Source organism: Trypanosoma cruzi, genomic scaffold (genome assembly GCF_000209065.1).
Source record: "Trypanosoma cruzi strain CL Brener 1047053516581 genomic scaffold, whole genome shotgun sequence".
In the NCBI taxonomy this organism is placed as follows: domain Eukaryota; phylum Euglenozoa; class Kinetoplastea; order Trypanosomatida; family Trypanosomatidae; genus Trypanosoma; species Trypanosoma cruzi.
The window spans coordinates 72,787-88,712 of record NW_001849415.1 but is presented as its reverse complement, the minus strand read 5'-3'; the positions used below and the strand labels follow the sequence as shown (position 1 = coordinate 88,712).

The window sequence follows — 15,926 nt, the reverse complement described above, 5'->3', positions numbered from 1 at the left end:
CGACACTTCGGCACACACGCAAAAAAAAGTACGATACGAAAAAAAAAAAAAAAAAAAGTCAAATAAGAAAAAGGAAAAAAAAAAAAAAAGAACGCTCACAAACAGATGGGCGTTGCCGCTGGTGGTGTTAACGATGCCGGGGAAAAGGAGGGGCATCGGCGCATGCCAATCATTCGCGCGTCGTCAACGGCATGGCCAAACAGAAGACATTTGCAAGAGAATGTACGGAGGGAACGTCCTTCTTATGGGGAAAATGGAGCGCAAAAAAAACATATTTGTAACAGTCTTTCTCCTCTTAAGCAGCAGCATAGGTTTCGGCGGTACCAGTGCACATACCCTTTCACGTCTCATTTAAACAATTGCCAGAGTTCGAGTGCGACATCTTTATCCGGTTCCAATCTATCGACTTTGAAAGAGCATCTCCCTGCCAGTAATAGTAAACATAATCTTAAGGCATTGTATATATCAGAGTCGCCCATTCTCTCTAAAAGTAGCGAATGCATGGAGGATCTCTCTCGGACGGAGGAAGCTCAATCCAGTCCTGTGCAGCATCATTATTCTGGCGTCTCCTTTCCCAAGTTTGCTTCATTACAGAGCATCGGTGTCACTTGTGAGGTGGCAGCAAACTCTGCGGAGCGCAATGTGGACGAGGAGAAGGAGGGAAAAAATGGCAAAGAGGGCAGCGTTTTTGGTGAGGTCATTACGAACGAATTACTGCGGAAATGGACCGGTTTTGAGGATTTTTTCTCGTTATCAATTGCCGAGTTTCGTCTGGACACAAGGACTCTCACTGGCGTGGACACAATTAGCGAACGAATGCCTCATATTCAGTCGCTTAAGTTGAATAATTCTTACATACCGCATGTTCGAATGCTTGGGACAAAATTTATGAAATTGAAGCGACTTTGGATTGGTAGTTCCCAAGTAGAGACTCTGCGCGGCATTGGTGCCTGCGCCCCTGCTCTAGAGGAGTTGTACGCCTCATTCAACTCCGTGCACGACATTACACCCCTTTTGGATTTAAGTGAAACACTAGAAGTGGTAGATTTGGAAGGAAATGATATTCGAGATGCATCTTCCCTCATACATTCTCTAAAACTCTTACGAAAGGTAAAATACCTAACACTACAGGGAAATCCCGTGACTATGGACCCACTTGCTTTGGTGTCATCGATGGATGTTAAGGACAAAGAATTTGCCACGAGTTCTTTTCGGGAAATAGTGCAAACTCTCATGCCTGATCTTCAGTACTTGGACGACATGCCTGTTACGTTGAATGGGGGCCCTGAAGTCACAGAAGCTTCCGTGAATTCAAGTTTTGGCGGGAATTCAAGGCGGAGCTGTACCCACTTTGACCCACTGAACGTCTCCTTGTCCGATGAGTATATGTTTCTTCAGCAATGCATACGGGAATGTGGGTTTGACGAACTGGAAGCTGCGGTCGTTGAGGCCACACGAGGAGTATACACGCGGCCCCAGACTTCTTGTGGGAAAACACGACCTCAATGCTCCGCTTCGGCCAGTTTACAGGGGTCTCAACGTCCCCACAGCTCCTCCCACACGGTGGATCGCCTATTAACTAGCCTCCACTCTAATATCAGTTCTGGAGGTCGTTGGCCTCCATTTGTTGGTGGGGGTCAAATCAATCCGTCACCTCCCACATTATCCCTGAGGACGGATCGCGCGGTAAAGGGTGGTGCCCTTCGTTTTTGCCGTCGACTTCCTCCGTTGCAGGCGACGACGGCGGCAAATGTCCAGGTTGATAGTTACCACAGTGATAACAACCAAATTGATACCAGTGGAAGTAGAGACAGAAACAATGGCTATTGCACTTCTGGTGCAAATGTTTTGCCTTCTTCTTCACCAGCAGCCGGAGTATCAGCCAAAACAAGAGGAAAAGAGATGGAACCATGCTTATTGGATGAAATCCCAGACTTCTGTTCCTTATCGCCTGTGCATGTGGAGGATGCCATTGACACCCCACTCTTTGACGAAGCTGACGATGAGTGGGATATTTATAAGAAGAATTTGTTGCGCCGAATGGATTCAAGAGGGTCCACCATGCAGCGTTGGTCCAAATACATGGGCAGTGAGAGCGCTATGTCTTCCCATGGAGGCCATGAGAGCCGTGGCTTGTCAGCCATTTCGCCCTTGGTCTTATCCCGAACACCTTCGGCGTGCAGCGGTCCTCCTTTTCTTCAGACTCCACAGGAAGAGCAAGAAACAGTTGTGGCGGTAGAAACAGAGCATGAGGACGTAATAAACACCCGGCTGATAGCCGACAGCAAATTAAACGAGGAGGAAGAAAATGCATGGCAACAAGAACTAATGCGCTCGGTCGCACGATCGCGGACAAGAACGGCTCGTGCGGCTTCTGACAAGGAGCGCCTGCGATTTAGTGGTGAATGTACTCCCGAGGATGTTCAATTGGAGACATTTAAGGTTCTGGAGGGTAATGATATAACACCTCCTAGTGAATAGGAAGGCAAAGAGAAGATGTATATATGTACGCATTTTATAATATTTTAATTTTCTCTTTCCTTATATTCCTTTATGCCTTTGTTTTAGTTCGCGTATGAGCATGTAGTTTTTTTGTACGGTCACTTGACTGTTGAATAGAAGCTGGTCGTTATTTTTTTCTTTTACGCCTTTTGTCTTATTTTTCAGAATTAGGGGCTGCTGGAAGCATGCTGGAAAAATGTACAGTCATTTTTACGTGTGATAAAATTGTGTTTGTGTCTGTGTGTGTGTGAGAGAGAGAGATAGTTTCTTTTCATTTTGGGTTTTTGTTTTCTTTTATTGCTTCTTTTTTATTTGTTTCTTTGTTTGTGCTTCTCGACACTCGTTGTTATTGCGCGGGCCTTTTCCCTCCCCATGTTTGGCAATCGGTTCTGGCGCGCGCCCGCCATGGTGGTGCGGGAAGGGGGTGGGCTCTGTGGCTGTGCGGCACCGTTCCCCTTCACTCGAGTACACTCCGCGTGTATTTATCAACGCGTGCGGCTTCGTGTGTTTGCGTGTGTGCGTCTTTTTTTTGTTGTTTATTTGTTTGTTTGTTTTCGCTGTTTTTGTTTCTGTTTTTTGTCCCCCTGTTTTTTTGTTGCTGTTTTTTGTTCTTTTGTCCCCGGCCGGCCGGCCTGTTGTGTCGCCGGCGCAGCCAATCCTCCTCGTCCTTTTTTCGCCCTACGCGTTCCCCGTGTGCGTGTGGCAAAAAAGTAAAAACGGAAATGAATCGTTTGGCTTTTCATTGGCCTTTATCCCCAGCGCCCTAACCTTTTCTCTCTGTGAGTGTTCGTGTGGCGTGCGAGCAGACTGCGGTGATGTACAGAAGAACACGGCACAAACAAGAACTCATTGAAGTCCCGCAGGGAGGGAGGGGGAGGGGCAGCCAAGTAATTAAAGAGACCGAAGAAACAGAGAAAGATGGTGGGATTCGGAGGGGGAGGGACGCCAATGGCTGCGTGCATTGCAAAGAGCATCAGAGAGGGGGCGAGAAGAAAAGAAGAAAAAAAAAAAAAATCCCACTAGAAGGAAATTAGAAGGAAGTGCAATTGCTGCGCGGTGCACTTAACAAGAATGAGAATACTAATAACGGGAAAAGAAAGTGAGGGGAATGACTGAAAGTAAACAAAAAAAAAGGAGGTAATAAGATGAGATATGTGAGGATACTTGGGATTGATTCATCTCAGGTGTCCCCCGGCGATTGCACATCCATGCGTTTGTGCGGTCGCAATGTTTACTTGCCTGTATCATTTCGTTTTTTTTTTTGTGTGTATGTTTTTGTGTTCTTGTGTGCTGCTGGGAGGGTGGCTTGCATCCCTTCCTGTCTTTCCCATTGGTTTTTTTTTCTTGAGATATTTTCATTTTGTTTTGTTGTTGTTGTTGTTTTTGCTCACCATTTGTTTTGGCGTTGGCGTTCACTTTATATTTATGCGTAGCTGACCCTCGCCGCCAGCTTCCTTCTTAATGAAATAGGGCGTGAAATGGAGGATATTTTGTTCTTATATCTTCAATGGGCTCTTTTTTTTTCTTTTATTTATATGCCGCATTTCAATACACATGGTAGATATATATATATATGGTGCATATGTGTCGTTACATGTACTTCTTTCCCTTCTTTTTCCCTTATCCTTTTGTGAAATTCATTTAAATGTGACTTTGGCTCTGACGACGTCTGTTTCCTTTTTTTTTTTTTTTTTTTTTTTTTTTTTTCTGCTGCGTTCTCTCTCCTCCGCTTTCTTTTCTCGCTGTCATTGACGGGGCTGCAGCATTTGACAGAAGCCACGAGGCCTCTGCGCATCTGTGCGAGAGCGGGCGATAAAAAGAGAGGAGAAAGAGAGAGTGAGTGAGACAGGGGGGAGGGAATAAAAAGAGGCGGAAGAAACTGAGAAGGGGAGGGCGAACGAATAAAATGCCATGTGAGGGCTGCGGACTATCGGAGGCCGCGATGCAGTGCCCGACGTGCAAGAAGTTGGACATGCCACCGAGTTATTTCTGCTCGCAGGCGTGTTTCAAGGAGCACTGGGCCGATCACAAGCTGAAGCATACGCAGTCAGCTCTGCCCACAATTCCCACCATGACGGAGGCCGCGATGAATGCGTTCAACTTCACAGGAAGTCTGCGCCCTGGAAGAATAACACCGCGCCGTGCCGTGCCTTCCCACATCCCTCGGCCGGACTACGCAAACCGCGCAGACGGCCTCTCCCCCGCGGAGGAAAAGGACCGAGGGGCAAAGGTGAGGGTGTACAATCTACAGAGCCTGCATGATGATAGTAAAGAGACGGCGGACATTCAGCGGGTAAAAAAGGTTTGTCGTCTCTCACGTGAAGTACTCGATATTGCAACGGCGGCCGTACGTCCAGGCGTGACGACAGACGAGATTGATCGTATTGTTCATGAGGCCACCATTGAACGGGACATGTACCCCTCACCGCTTAACTATTATAACTTTCCCAAGTCTGTTTGCACCTCTGTGAATGAGGTGATTTGCCACGGCATCCCCGATTCCCGGGGGCTGGAGGAGGGCGATATCGTGAACATTGACGTCTCGAGTTACCTTAACGGTTTTCACGGGGATTTGAATGAAACTGTCTTTGTGGGCAAGCCGGACGCCGATAGCGTGCGTCTCGTACATGCCGCATATGAATCCTTGTATGCTGGTATTAAAGTGGTAAAACCGGAGGCCCTCTATAAGCACGTAGGAGACGCTATTGAAGCCTGCGCTGTTCAGTATGGTTGTTCAGTCGTACGCGCTTACACGGGCCATGGTGTTGGGCACCTCTTTCACACAGCTCCCACGGTGTGCCATTATGCAAATAACAAGAGCCTTGGAATGATGCGTCCCGGCCATGTCTTTACCATTGAGCCTATGATTAATTTAGGCACCTGGCAGGATGTGACGTGGCCAGACAACTGGACAAGTACGACAAGAGACGGAAAGCGGAGCGCACAGTTTGAGCACACGATGGTTGTCACCAACGACGGGGCAGAACTTTTTACAGATTGGACGGATGGTATTCCTACATATCAGAAACAACTGGAGGGGTGGAATATACCTCTTCCATCTCCTAGCAATGGTGTGGCGCATTAAAACTGAAGTTATTTATTATTTAATGGACGCACAGTCACACAGAAACAAGTATGTGTATTTATATGCATATCACTGATTTGATGAATGAACGATGCGTTGGGTAGAGGATAGATCTACGGGCGTATGCATGTATACATCTCTACACTTACTGTGTTGGGTTGTCTTTGTTTCTTTTCTTTTTTTTTTTTTTTTTTTTTTCCAAATGGACATGCGGAAGGAAAGAAAAAAAAAAAAAAAAGCTTTTTTTGGAGGTGAGCAGAACACGTAAATTGCAGGTCACACTTAACAACAAAAACAAGGAGATGAGCCAAAAACATAATTTTTCTCATAAGAGTAAGTGGGGTGTCGTATTCCTTTTCCATATCCATACGACACTGTCTGTTGCTTCTCTTGCTTGGTCAAACGCACCGTTACGACTAAACTGACTATTCTGTTTGTTTGATTTTATCTTGGCATCTGTAAAAAAAAATATATATATATACATCCTTAAAAAAAAAAAAAAAAGAGCAGCTGTAAAAGTAAAGCTGTGAGGTGTTTTTCCAACTAAGGGTAGAGGAGGGGGGTCCCATGCAGCGAGAAATAATCGTATGGCTTCAATCGCTTGACCTATCGCATCAGGTCCGACACCCACAGCAGGATCTCTCCAATGGATTCACAATTGCCGAGATTGTCAGTCGTTATGACCGACGTGTGGGCATGCACAGCTACGTGCCTGGATGCTCCACGGAGTGCAAACGACGCAATTGGAAGGTATTACTACGTGACCTAAAACGTCTTGGTTGTGGCAGCGTGACAGCTGAGATGGCAGAGGCGACCATTCAGGGGAAGCCGGGTGTGGCGGCCATGGTGCTGGACAACCTTTATGAGTTCTTCTGCAACCGACCGATTCCCCCTCGTGCAACGGACGGAAGTGACGGCAATAAAATGTCAATTCTTAACTTACTAGACGCCTTGCATGACGAAAATATGAATCATGTTGCGAAGACGCTGGAAAGGAAACCACTGCCTCTTCGTTCAATGGAAAATGATGAAATTGCGCTTGGTAAGGGGATCAAACAGCCTGGATTTGCGCGACCGACGGCAGTCTCACTGTTACACGTGGCCAACCGTGATGCACGGAATGCCGTGTTGGCTGCTGCGGTTCCCGCAGATGAGTTACGGGTTCAGCAACGGAATGAGAAGTTGTTAAACGAGCACAATTTGCTCCATAAGGCTTACCGGTACGCCGAGCCTCAACGCTTTGCCCCCGTGGATCACAGTCGTCTTGCAGCGATTGGGAAAAAGGACGGAAAAAGTGAATCGGTCTTTAAAATGCCTTTTCAGGATGATGCAATTTTCGCCGACAAAGTCTCTGTGGTGGAGGTAAATATGTTAAGCAAACGACTTCTTGGCGCACTTCAATTCCGAGAGTCCGCTGACAATGCGAAGGCGGACTCCAGAGAGAAGTCGCGAGAAAAGGCTACCAAGAAACTGCTTGAGGCATGTGGTCATAATCTTAGTTTGGGATTATCCAAGCTGCTGCGTACGACACTAGAGACCTCTGGTTTCAAGGAACTTCTTGGTGAATCAAGCAATGGGATCGATGACAAAAACATCTTGACTTTCTTTGTGGGACATCGGGAGGAAATACCTTTTGCGGCTGCTGTTGCGTGCTGGTCTGCGCTATTAAACGCAAGCAGTGCTATTGCATCGACGTTACTTATTCGTCCAACAGAATATATGTATATTTTAAGGGCCATACGCTTTATCTGTGTTCCCGAGATGCTACAAATCCCTCTACTACATGTGTCTGCCCTGCCGGACATGCATAACGCAAGGAGGGAAAGCATCCATACAACTTCTACTTTAACGCACGGTGTTCGCTCTCTTCTACGCAGCAAGGATACGTCTGATGCCATCCTCTCTTTAACAGAAGATCTGAATACACCGCAGCAGGCTGTATTCTCAAACAAGCGGATTTTCCATGTTGCATCGGTTTTTGTGTTTCTTTGCAGTATTGGAAAGGAAGTACATGCGGTTTCGCCCCAACTGGCATACTCCCTATTGATGAACTACTTTGTCCCCACAATCTCTCGAATCTTTTGCCGTTCAAGTGCGGCGATTTTGGAGGCAATTGCACGCGTTGTTGTGGCACACATCTGCGGAGACGGTTCGAAAAGTAAAAAGGGGGAATCGGGAGGAAATGCAACAGAATCTGGGGAGGAACAGCAGCTGCAGCAATCAGAGAAAACGGAATGGAACGCTGCTTTACGATTGACGTCGCTTCTGGCAGGCTCCTTGAAAACGGCCTTTGTTGGGGATGAATTCACAGACTCGACCAATTCAGGCTCGAAACGCGCTCAATATGACCTCTTTCTCCTTCACGTGCTTCGCATCGCGCGGGAATCGCTCGGCACGGATGACATGGAAAAGGAAGAGCCAAAGAGCTCAACACTTGCCGCCCAGCAAGAAATAACAATAACGTCGGGGGTGTCGTTATCTTCTATGTCTTTTGTTTCTTCTCCCACCACACCTGTTGAATTGTGCGCGCGTGGGGTTATGGGCTCCCTTGGATCCTCCTCTATGCGTGAGCGCTCAATTGGAGTAGCAATGGTAATACAATTTCTCGCATGGGATCGATGGGATTTGGCACTTGAACCATTTCTTTTTATTTTGAATGATGTGAAGCAGCGGGGTGCATCGGGAAGTTTTCTTCAACGGGCCGCGGATGCATGGGAATTGCGAGTGTTTCTGCTGGAACTTTTAACCATTACATTTCGTAAAGCCTTGTATGTCATTGCAGAAGAATCGGCGAGCGTGCTTCGGGGTGAGTCGATGGTGCCATCTTCCACCGAAAAAATGATGAGTCCAACAGTGGCGTCTGTCATCAGACAGAAAATTGACTTTGTGGTCTTGGAGGAGGCGACGGTGTTGTGCCTAGAAGTCTTTTTTGAGGCACCTTTGCTGCAGCAGCAATTGGCGCTTCAGATTGTGGGCGCTCGACTTCTTCCAGATGAGCAGCGTAACGTTGCCGCCATGTGGTTGCGTGGACTCTTTGCATTTTCTGTGGATCAGTTGGATTTCCTGCTCCGACCCCACGAGGCGGAACCGCTCTGCATGCAGGATCCCACATGTTCCACCCAGCATCGCATCCATAGCGCTTCCTCTAGATTTCCCGGGACCCTCACAAGTGAATTTGATGGGGAGAAGGAAGGTGAAGTATATTCTATGCCGCCGCAACAGCCGGGGTCTGTGGACTCTTCTAAGGAGGCCTTTTCTTCTGTGCGTGTTTTGCTCGGTCGTGTAGAGCCCGCCTACGTCGTTTCCCCACTCAATCAATTGTGGGATACATTCAGTGTTGTGCAAGCGGCGCTCATGTTTGAAGATATTTTAACCACCGCCCAAGTTTTTTCTGTCGTCTTGGCGGCGGTCTTGAGCCCACAGCTACGTGAGGCGCAGCGCTTAAGGCTCATACAGAACCTTCACGCCGTGGGAGGGTTATTGGCCTCCGAGACACCAATCATAACTGATGAAGACAGTGCTCACGGCAAGGTGCCAATTGTGGTAAATGATGACGGGGGTGAGAAGGCATTAGACGTCACTTTAAGAGGACTGGTGGTGACGTACGGTCAGAGGGGCGCGGTGAAGAACGAGAGCGGGAGAGAAGCGGTGAGTACTCGGGATAATGTTGTGGCACCTGCTGGTGTGAGCACCAGCGCCCATTTTGCCGTCGAAAACGACGAGCGAGGTGAAGCATACGATGAGGCTAAAGGGGATGCGAAAAAGAAGGGAAAATCCCAAGAAGAAGAAGAAGAAGACCCAGTCACACTTCTGGAGAGCCACGAAAAGGCATTTTGGACTTCTGTACTGCGGTTGTTGCGAGCCCAGCTGCTCGAGTCCATAACGAACGAGCAGTCGTTCCAACAGCAAAGAAAGAAAAAGAAGCCCTTGTCGATACCAGCACCACCTGGGAACTCCTGGGCCTCTGTCTGCCGCGTTACGAAGACCGACACTCCGGCGCGAATGAGAGAACTGGCAACGGCTGTACTTCTTACCCTGTATTGCCGATATGGTGGAGTTTCGACTGATTTGATTTCGAAGGAGACTTCTCTTTGCGATGCATGCCAGTGGCTTACGGACCTGTAGAGGTGGACAAATGGGGAGAAGGCGTAAACACACGGTTGATAGCTGTGGTTCTCTTTGATGTTATTTTTATTTGATTGCATGTACACATTACCACAAGCACTGGAGAGGAAGGCAGCACATATTTTTACACTCAAAAAGGCGTATTTTTTTTGTGTGTTTCTCTGTGTTTATGTGTTGTCTACTTTTCGTCTATGCATGTTTTCTTGTTTTCATTTTTTTCTTCATGTCAACAGGACGGGAAAATAAGCAATTTTCCGCTGTATACTATTTATTGATTTATTTTACCCAAACAGTGGAACACAATAACCGTCTTTTTGATTCTTTCACTTTTTTTTTTTTTTTTCTTGTTTTTCTTTGGGGTGGTGGTGGGCCGTGAAGAGGTGTGAGAGTGGCCGAGTGAAGGAACAGGAAACGAAGGGAAACTGAGAGAATACATCGAAATTACTGTTTCACACGCACCACACACAAAAGGACCACGAGTTTTGGGTTCAGGAGGGCTTTGGCCAACGAGAAGATCGAGGGGGGGGGGAACACACGTAGAGAAGGGAGGGGAAGGCGAGGAACCATCGTTGACATAAGAAGTAATTGACCGACAATGAGGCGTCCACTAGGCTGTGGACCGCGATTGTTGTTGGCGTTTGGATGTCTTTTCGTACTTGCATTTGCGGTTACGCAGGTAAATGCCCTCACGGTGGGCTGCGAGAAGGTATGGTCAGGGCCAAGCTCCACCAACAGTGTGAAGGCATGTCTCTCAAACAGAAATCGCATTGAGGACTATTGGAGGTATTACATTTACCCCGGATTTGCAGCACTTTTCTTTGTGCTGTTGCTCATTATTTTTCCAATATGCTTCTGCATCTGCGCCTGCAATGGGACCTGTTGCCGAACGTGTTGTTTTCCAACGAGTGCTGCGCAGCATTATAATGGCCCCAGTTGCTTGTACCTTGCCGCCGTTATTGCCATACTTTGGGGGGCTGGATCGATGGTGGCCATTATTATGGGTGCGCATACCATGCACACAGGCGTACAAGATGCAGTCTACAACGCAAAGCACACAACCGCACCTTATTTTAAGAACATCGCAAAACAAGTTGAACAATATACGATGGTTGATGGCGTCATATTGCCCATTATTGAAAAAGAAACTCAGGTTGTTGTTGACATTTATGACACTGTGATGAGGAATATTGATGATTTTGATAGAAAGTACTTGAAGTACTTGGACGATGCCGCGATTGTCTCATATTCTCTTGGATGGATGCCGTTTGTGTTGTTACTATTTGCTCTTTTCTTTGGTTTGTGTCGCATCTCACGTTGTCTCCCGGCATGTTTTTCCTGTGTCTACTACTTTGTGGGGCTTGTATTTGCGCTGTTGTCTGTCATATTTCTGGTTGCAGCGTACTTCGGCAGTGCTCTGAACGGTGAATTGGATCGCCAGCTGGCGCGACAGCCTGGTATACTGCAGTGGTATGTCGTACCGTACTTTGAGAGTCATTTCAACGCCCAGGTTATGCAACTTGACACAAGCATTGAGGGCCTCATTAGTTTGCATGTGGCGGACGCGTGCACGGAGATCAACGAATACTGCGATAACAATCCCGTTTTCTCAGACCAAAAGCCATTCTTTTGTACTTCCGCCGTAAAATGCGAGACGTTTTATGAATTATTGGAGCAGGTGTCGACGGTGCCTGTGAAGAACCCCAATTTCTGTACACCAGCCCCGGATGCTTCTCCGAGTGACGCATCCTGCACCATCGCCCTTTGCGCGACAAACTGCTTTGACAGGGCGGGGGTGCCAGATGTATCCGCGGCCCGCACCGCGAGCGTGGATGTCATGAAAAATTTACAGGTCTCCAAGAATGCTACCATTGCACGAAATCTGGTGAATCCACTGATGGATCCCGACATGATTGCTGACATTCTGCTTTTGTCGACGGGACCATTTACAGAACTTAGCGAGGGGTTCTGGATGGCCGGGACGGGATACTTCATTTCAATCCTAGTCTTTGCACTTGGCATATACACCATGCTGCGCGGCAGAGTTGTATGGGGAGAATACGTAGACAGAAAAAAGGCGCATTGAGGGGAAGAAAGAAAAGACGCAAACACGCGCAACACGCAAACACAAAAAAAAAACAGCCACGGGGAATGAGGCTGAGAAAGACTGCACACCGTTTCCATTTTGGCTTCTTTTTGTGTGACTGATTGAATAAATGAGCGCATGAAGCAATTGTGTGTGTGCGTGTCTGTACCTCAACACTATGCGTTCCAAGGAGAGGGTGAACGACAGCAGCAAAAGAGGGCGTGTTCTTCCCTTTGCAAGAAAATTCCCGCGGCGGGTGCTGGTTGCACCTTGTGGAAGCAGTTGTATTTTTATTTTATTTTATTTTTCTTTCATGTGCATACGTGAATTATTGCCGGCTTGTCTATCGAGCCGCAACTGTCCGGCAGGCCGACTGCAAGCATATGAACGGCAGGCAAATGTATAAGAAGACTTAAATTACCATTTAGGTTTATTTCCAGAAGAAAAATCAGGGAGGAGAGTGGGGCACAGAGGAAAAATTGATGAATGTAAACAGGAAAAATATTTAAAAAATGAATAATAATAAAAAAGGGAGAAAAAAAAAAATTGAAAGAAGAAGCGGCGAGAAGAACGGCCGTGACGAGTGGTCGCAATGCGGTTTGTAGAATTGCCGCCATTAAAGAAATTGACTGGGAACGAAGAGAGAAGTTGGTGTCTTGGATATTGAGGGCGTTCAAAGCCAAAACGATATGTGAAGCAGGGACGATGTGGTGATATTTTCAATCGTGTGCCTGCGTAAATAGAAGCGACGTTGGTGTCGGAAGGCAGATGCGCCCTCATTTTTTTATTTTTTGGTGTCAGACTTATTTCCAGCTTTTCTTATGGCCTGTTGATGGTGCATAATGCCCACGGTTGTACCTGTTTGCAGGTGTTTTCATCCGTTTTTTTTTTTTTTTTTACTCTGCGAGGCCGCAAGCGCATTTGGCGCGGCATTCGTTTACCCCTTTTTTTTGTTGTCATATTTTTTTATTTATTTTTTTTTTTTCTTTGGAGTGTTTTTTTTTTTTTTTTGGTTTTTTTTTGTCTTTTGCGCGCCTTTATTTAGCTCTCTCTTTGTCTTTGCTGCGACGCATTGTGCGGTCTCTGCTGTGTCGCTTGCTGCACCGTTTCCTTTCTTTTGTTTGTTTGTGTTTCATTCACTTTTTCTTTTATTTGTGTCTGTTTGTGTGGCTGGGATTTGTTTGTGAAGTGTAGGAGAGGAAGTGAAGGAAGCGCCACCAGTAAACGATTGTTGCATGGACTTTGATGACCCGTCCAGCTCTGAGGGGGGAGGCAGCGGGGGGACCAATTCCGTGTCCTCTGGCAATGAGCCGCCGTCGCCAGCAGTCGCCACACAAGTCATTTCTCTGCCTTCTTATCCGAGGCCTGAGACGGCCACCTCGCCCATGGCGGTGGGCAAACGCAACTGCCGTGAAGTTCAATCCTTCGTCTTTGATGATGACAACGACGACGGTGGCGATGATGACGAACAAAATGGCAGCAACGACAGTGATAAGGAGGAGATCATGAGGCGTGGCTTGGAGCGTGCATCATATGATTTTTGTAAGGGGCATCTGCACCACCAACTTGTTGAATCCGCAGAAAACGTTGTGCGCCCCTTGGCCCGTCACGGGTGCGATGCGTTGAGGGGCATGGGACGCCTTGGTGACCAGCTCACAGAGGTAACTGACACCCATGAGCTCGTGGACGATGAGGAGGGGGCGGTGGTGGGAGAAGAAACCGAGGAGGAAGAGGAGGTGGAAGAAGGAGAAATGTCGAAAGACATGGTGGAGAGCGATGATAATGAAATGCTCTACGTTGAAGAGAACAGGGAATGGGACAGTGTGCTTAGAACAATGTCGTTGGTTGACGTAACGCTTCTGAGTCACTTTTACGTAGGTTCAAACCTCAGTGGTGAGGAGACTGAAATGTCGATGGAGGGATCCGTATTTGTCACGGAAACGATGGTGAAGACTATCTCACTCTTCTACACGAAGCCTGAGAAAAAACCGAGCGATGAGGCGGCGGAAATTCTTCAAATGGCGTTTGATACGCTGCATCGTTTGGCATTACACATGCGATCCATGCAGCAAATCCTCACGGAAGCAGGGTTGACGATTGATAATCAGATTCAAGAGGACGAAGAAGGAGAAGATGTGGAAACTGAAGCCATCGCAGATCGAAGTGGGGTGGATCTTAGAAAGGTCATTTGTCGTGGAGTGCATTCTTTACATGTGGACTCTTCATGCCGGTTGATTGGGGTGATTGATATTGATGCATGTACGGTGAGTCTCTCAGATGTGGTTGCCTTTAGCACTCTCCCCTTTTCACAGCAAGAACTAGTGGCCATTCTGAAGTCCGTCATTCAGAGGGTTGCTGTCTTACATGACGCTGGGTTTGTTCACGGGTGTCTTCACAGTGGCAACGTTCTTTGCTGCACGGATGACGGAAGAACGGTGCTCACAGGGGCATGTGGTATTATGAGTAACCCACTGCTGCCAGCAGATGCCTCATTTATTTCTCCACGTCTTGCAAGAGCCCTTCAACCGTTTGTAAAACTTGTATGGAGCCATCACGAAAAGGTGAATGAAGAGACTTTTCCGTGGACATCAGATCCTGCATTTCATCGTGCTGTCTTGGAGCGCTATGGTTGTACAAGTGAGACCGAGATGCGGCCGAAGACATCGGATGATATTTATGCGATTGGCATTTTGGTCGTCACATGTTTGCTCGGCGTGCCTCCGTTCCATTCCGCCACGCTGAAGGAAGTTGTTGAAACGTTATCGTCACACAATCCTGAAGATGATGATGATGGCTCCTCTCTCTTGGGAAATGTGCTCACGAGCAATTACGCTCTACAACGATTTAGAATTGCGGGTTACACGGAAGCATTTATTGCCTCGGCCAAAGATTTTGTGCACATTTGTCTACGTGCTGCCTCCAACCCCGCCATCGGAGCGCAGTTTGTGGCGACGAGTTTACTGACGCATTCCTTTTTTGTTGAATTCCCCATTCAGCCAAATCCAAAAAGCAGCAGCGAGGGGGCGCCGATGAGGGAGGATGAAGTGGACGAAGCGGCTTTGATGGATCGGACCGTGCACTGCCTGTTGTACCCCATTTTTTTGGCAATGGACTGTGTGAAGAAGGATTGTGGTACCACGCCGTTGCTGTCACGATTGTTGCGGAATTCCATTTTTGCCTCGCGCTGGGATGCCCTTCACTACGGCCAGTCATATCATCATGCGAAGGGAGCGGCATGCAAGACGGACACGGTGGGCATCCTCTGGCCATCTTTGGAAAGACGACATGTCTTAAAGGACGATGAAAATCAGGGCGAGGAAACTGCAGTCAAGTCTCTCTTGTATCGATCGTTGGTCCATGCATTCAAACATTTTTCTCAGAACGTGACAGATAGTAATACCGTGACTTTGACGAGTACTGTAGAGTCCAAAGGTATGCGGGTAGATGTCGAGGCCCATGCGCTGGTTTTTAGTGGAAAATCCAGCAATCGCCTCGTACTTTGTAGAGATGAGGTACCTGTTGGGTACGGATCGTCTGTGGATACTCTCATCCTTCAAGATTTGGAGAATTGTGTTATAGAGATTTTGATGGGGCTTCGTTTTGTGATTGTTTCTAATGTGCGTGGTTGCGAACTTCTTCTCGGACCATGTCACTACCTATATTTTGAAAAGGTGTTTGACTGTGTCCCTGTTATTGTGTCAAGTGCACATCTTTTGTTGCGTGATGTCTCTCATGTTGATTTTCACTGCGGTGGAGGCGCAGCCCCACGTACTTACGGGAGCGTGCCATTACCTGAGAATGTAACGGCGTTACCGTACACCATGGCTTATGCGGGGTTAACTGCCGATTTTGCAGCCGTGTCGCTCCCGCAAGAACACATGGTCACTATGCTGCCCAGAGGGTCTGTTTCCAATGCGTCAGCGCCTGTTTCACGGACAATAAAATTATATAACATGCTACGTGGTGGGTTTGACTACCCGTATTCTCATGCGCTGGCGGCCTTTGGGACTCGCTTCACTCACGAAAACGACGGTATCAGCAATTTGTTTCTGTTTTTTTCGGAAGTTGCGGGGAAAAGTGTCCGCATCGCACAGATTCACGGCGATCAAAATGCCACTTTGGGGGAGACAT

The 15,926-nt window shown here is 47.5% G+C and overlaps 5 protein-coding genes across 5 annotated transcripts, besides 15 other annotated features; all 5 read left to right on the top strand.

Moving 5' to 3' along the window:
* Positions 1–15,926: a sequence feature (heterozygous, Esmeraldo-like haplotype).
* Positions 39–92: a microsatellite.
* Tc00.1047053504111.10 (hypothetical protein, conserved) lies at positions 106–2,481 on the top strand (the record flags this gene model as incomplete). Its single annotated transcript, XM_803364.1, has 1 exon — positions 106–2,481. The coding sequence occupies one exon, from the start codon at positions 106–108 to the stop codon at positions 2,479–2,481; it is 2,376 nt and encodes a 791-aa protein (XP_808457.1).
* Positions 2,513–2,533: a sequence feature (AT_rich).
* Positions 2,767–2,836: a sequence feature (T-rich).
* Positions 3,002–3,119: a microsatellite.
* Positions 4,175–4,209: a microsatellite.
* Positions 4,304–4,399: a sequence feature (GA-rich).
* Tc00.1047053504111.20 (methionine aminopeptidase, putative) lies at positions 4,409–5,587 on the top strand (the record flags this gene model as incomplete). Its single annotated transcript, XM_803365.1, has 1 exon — positions 4,409–5,587. The coding sequence occupies one exon, from the start codon at positions 4,409–4,411 to the stop codon at positions 5,585–5,587; it is 1,179 nt and encodes a 392-aa protein (XP_808458.1).
* Positions 5,751–5,785: a microsatellite.
* Positions 6,047–6,091: a sequence feature (AT_rich).
* On the top strand, positions 6,155–9,712 carry Tc00.1047053504111.30 (hypothetical protein, conserved; the record flags this gene model as incomplete). Its single annotated transcript, XM_803366.1, has 1 exon — positions 6,155–9,712. The coding sequence occupies one exon, from the start codon at positions 6,155–6,157 to the stop codon at positions 9,710–9,712; it is 3,558 nt and encodes a 1,185-aa protein (XP_808459.1).
* Positions 10,040–10,068: a microsatellite.
* Positions 10,308–11,795, top strand: Tc00.1047053504111.40 (hypothetical protein, conserved; the record flags this gene model as incomplete). Its single annotated transcript, XM_803367.1, has 1 exon — positions 10,308–11,795. The coding sequence occupies one exon, from the start codon at positions 10,308–10,310 to the stop codon at positions 11,793–11,795; it is 1,488 nt and encodes a 495-aa protein (XP_808460.1).
* Positions 12,081–12,103: a sequence feature (AT_rich).
* Positions 12,293–12,325: a sequence feature (AT_rich).
* Positions 12,757–12,824: a microsatellite.
* On the top strand, positions 13,031–15,926 carry Tc00.1047053504111.49 (hypothetical protein, conserved; the record flags this gene model as incomplete). Its single annotated transcript, XM_803368.1, has 1 exon — positions 13,031–15,926. A coding segment is annotated over one exon (2,896 nt), but the record flags the coding sequence as incomplete, so codon positions are not given.
* Positions 13,229–13,296: a microsatellite.
* Positions 13,480–13,545: a sequence feature (GA-rich).